This window comes from Etheostoma spectabile, chromosome 9, assembly GCF_008692095.1.
Source record: "Etheostoma spectabile isolate EspeVRDwgs_2016 chromosome 9, UIUC_Espe_1.0, whole genome shotgun sequence".
Classification (NCBI taxonomy): domain Eukaryota; kingdom Metazoa; phylum Chordata; class Actinopteri; order Perciformes; family Percidae; genus Etheostoma; species Etheostoma spectabile.
The window spans coordinates 26106899-26109886 of NC_045741.1; the positions used below are offsets into that span (position 1 = coordinate 26106899).

At 37.8% G+C, this 2988-nt stretch overlaps 1 protein-coding gene across 1 annotated transcript in view; it reads left to right on the top strand.

Moving 5' to 3' along the window:
• Nucleotides 1-1314: 1314 nt before the first annotated feature.
• LOC116695607 (inactive N-acetylated-alpha-linked acidic dipeptidase-like protein 2) overlaps nucleotides 1315-2988 on the top strand; it is a 730805-nt gene continuing 729131 nt past the window's right edge. Inside the window, exon 1 of the mRNA XM_032525998.1 lies at nucleotides 1315-1595. Within this exon, the coding sequence (XP_032381889.1) occupies nucleotides 1589-1595 (7 nt within the window). The 5' untranslated portion in view covers nucleotides 1315-1588. The remainder of the gene's footprint in view (nucleotides 1596-2988) is intronic.

The following is a 2988-nucleotide window of genomic DNA, read 5'->3' on the forward strand; positions in this document are numbered from 1 at the left end:
TTGTATAGGCCTAATTGTATTTTAAAATTATATTATCTGCTGTAGTTATGGCTGATACTGGAAGGGAATTAAAAAAACAACAACTAACAGCTTAAAGGGAAAGTGACAGACGACGGGCAAAGTCTGGTGAGTCATATTCTGTTGGGCTTTTAACAGATGGAGACAATTGTAAATGGTTCAAAACAGACCCTGAATTGGCCCCTCAGTTTATTCCATTTAGTCCGTGTTTGTGTTGGCTTACAATTGTCTTTCACTTGTTCTTTCATAAAGTTACCTGTGTAAAGCATCCTTGGGTTTCATGATATAAGCTATATGAATCTAAGTTATTAGATGTTGGTTGCTCCTATTGGCTCGTAACACAGTGAGTGATTCCCAGTTTAGCTCTTAATAATATTAATAGAGATAATAATAAAAGAGATGATTACTTGATTTGTTTGTGCACTCTTAATAACTATCTAAATAATATTTATGGGTGCTTTAAAAAGTATTTACAAACCATTACAAAGTATAATAATCGTCAGTTGGAACTTTATAATATTCATTAAAAATGTTTTTAGACAGTTTACAAATTATTTCTTGGTCATTAACAAATATAACAAATGTTATGATGTGTGCAGCAATACATTGTGCACAAATTAAAGCATTTTCTAATAATTAGTAAGTTGTAGTATTATTAGGCCTTATTATAATTTCATTTTTTTTGAAACCTTACATTAGAGTATAGTGTGATTAATGTGGGTTAATACTATCTCGAAAGTAATATAACATATTTCCTTTTGACACTGCTACCTTTCTGAATATCCAGCACTACATTGGTATCAATGCAGAGACAGGACATCCAGTATATGCACATCATAAGCCACTCATCTTCTTATGATGTGTCTTTTCCAAAGTTCCATAATGCTTTTTTAATAAGCAAGTATAAGGGTTGACTTGAGAACAAAACCAAAAACAAGTAATAATCCAAAAGAGTATACTTTCACAATTGCATACTCAGTCACACATAAACTGAGAGCACAATGGCATTTGAATTAATTTTGCCAATGAATAAACATGTGCTCACAATACCGTGACAACAGAGAGTTGTGTATTGTAATGTGTGCGCGTGTGTCTGTAGTACCACTGGGAAAAACAGCAAGAGATCAGTTCCAAACACGCACACACATACACACACACAGAAAACACACTGCCGAACAGGTTAGATGAGTGCTTGTTAGAAAGGAGGAAGGGCTACGCTAATGTCAGTACAGAGAGAGAGAGAGAGAGAGAGAGAGAGAGAGAAGCTAGCATTCAGGTGGACAGTTTGACTAAAACACAGTCAGGGCAGACTAACAGGCGTGAAGGTGAGCCCTAAGGGCAGCCAGTTACTGTAGACAGGTAAACAGTCATACAGGTAACCAAGCAGTGTTTCGTAGGCAGGCAGTGTCGGGTAACTCTTTCTGCCTGCTGTAGTGTATTAGCTGGAGAAACACAGGCAGAAGCAGTAGAAGCATAGAAAAGAAACTATTAGAGCAGCCTATATCCTTTGTGGCCCCCTCTTTGAGGCATACACACAGACTGAGGCAACTACTGGGGCGCCATCTCAGCTATGCAAGGTAAATGTATAGATTCAGTTTGCTTGCAGCTCATGTACTTCAACTGGGTAAGTGGATGTGCTCTTGTTTTCCCTAAATTTACATAATAAGTTTCTTTCTTTCATCCATCACTTGCTGTGTTTACCTGCTGCTGGTCCTTCTCTGGTTAAAGAGTCATTCAGGGTAATCACTTTACATGAGCCCTTTTTGCTTTGAGATTGAGTCCAGCAAACAAGTTAACAATATTTTCCTATTTATTTAAAACAAGCAGTAGTGGCTTAATTTACTGTAAATACATGGGAGGTAAATTAAGTGATGCATGCTGTCATGTTTGACATCAAAATCTACCCATAATGCAGTGTGAGTTTGATGGTGGAAAGCATGAGGGGAAGTAGCAACAGAGACCAAGTTTCTCACAGTTGGAGTTTTGCAGGTTATTGCGGTTCAGTTTAATTTTGCCTCCTGATTAAGCAAGTGATTGGAGCTGTTAATGAGTGTGTAGGTGGACCCGTTACCACGCAACCCCCAGCACCAAGTAAGCCCCGTCATTGTGTGCTGTATGTATTTGTACCCTGTCCTCTAGAGGTTCCTCCTTAGTAATATTCAGAGAGCCAGAGGGAGTGCAAAAGGACTTGCAGTACAATGTTGCCTACCTGCTGTGGTTTTGTCTTACCGTGTTTTGCATGTGTCAGGGGTAGAATGTACACACACGTACACAGACAGCCGGGGGTTTGTATTTAACAGGTGTTATGGCCGCAAGCACTGTTTCCCTGTGTGAGAGAGAGACAGAGGAAGAAGGAAGAGGTAGAGGGGCTGCTTTTTTAATCTAAAATATTACTCATTCATCTAAAAGAAAGGAGCACAGAGGACTTATTTAATAGAAACTGCAAGGGCACTATATTTCAATGTTAATGCAGTGTGAATTTTCCTAGTCAGGAACTATTTCTTTCTGATTACTCCGACAGCGAGAATGCAGCACAAATGCCCTATCTTGCAATGTTAACGAAAGTGAAAAATAATTTGTGTGTCCGCCCCATGATTCAGCTCCATGAAAATTCAGTTCTGTAGTTTTTTTCCTGTAATCTTGCTGACAGACAAACAATCAAACCAACCAACCAACCAACAAACAGACCAACCGAGTCGAAAACATGACCTCTTTGGCGGAGATAATATGCACAAAAAGCAATCTTTATGAAAATAGTGAGGGTGATGCTCGGCAGCGGAATGCAACTGTGTACAATTTACTCGAGAACTGCACTTAGCTCAAATTTGAAAGTACTTTTGCAGATTCAGATAACTTGCATAAATATGATACATTGCTATAGATGAAGGTACATCAGTACATCAGTATATGAGTATATATAATATATATATATATATATGTATATTATATATATATATATATATATATATA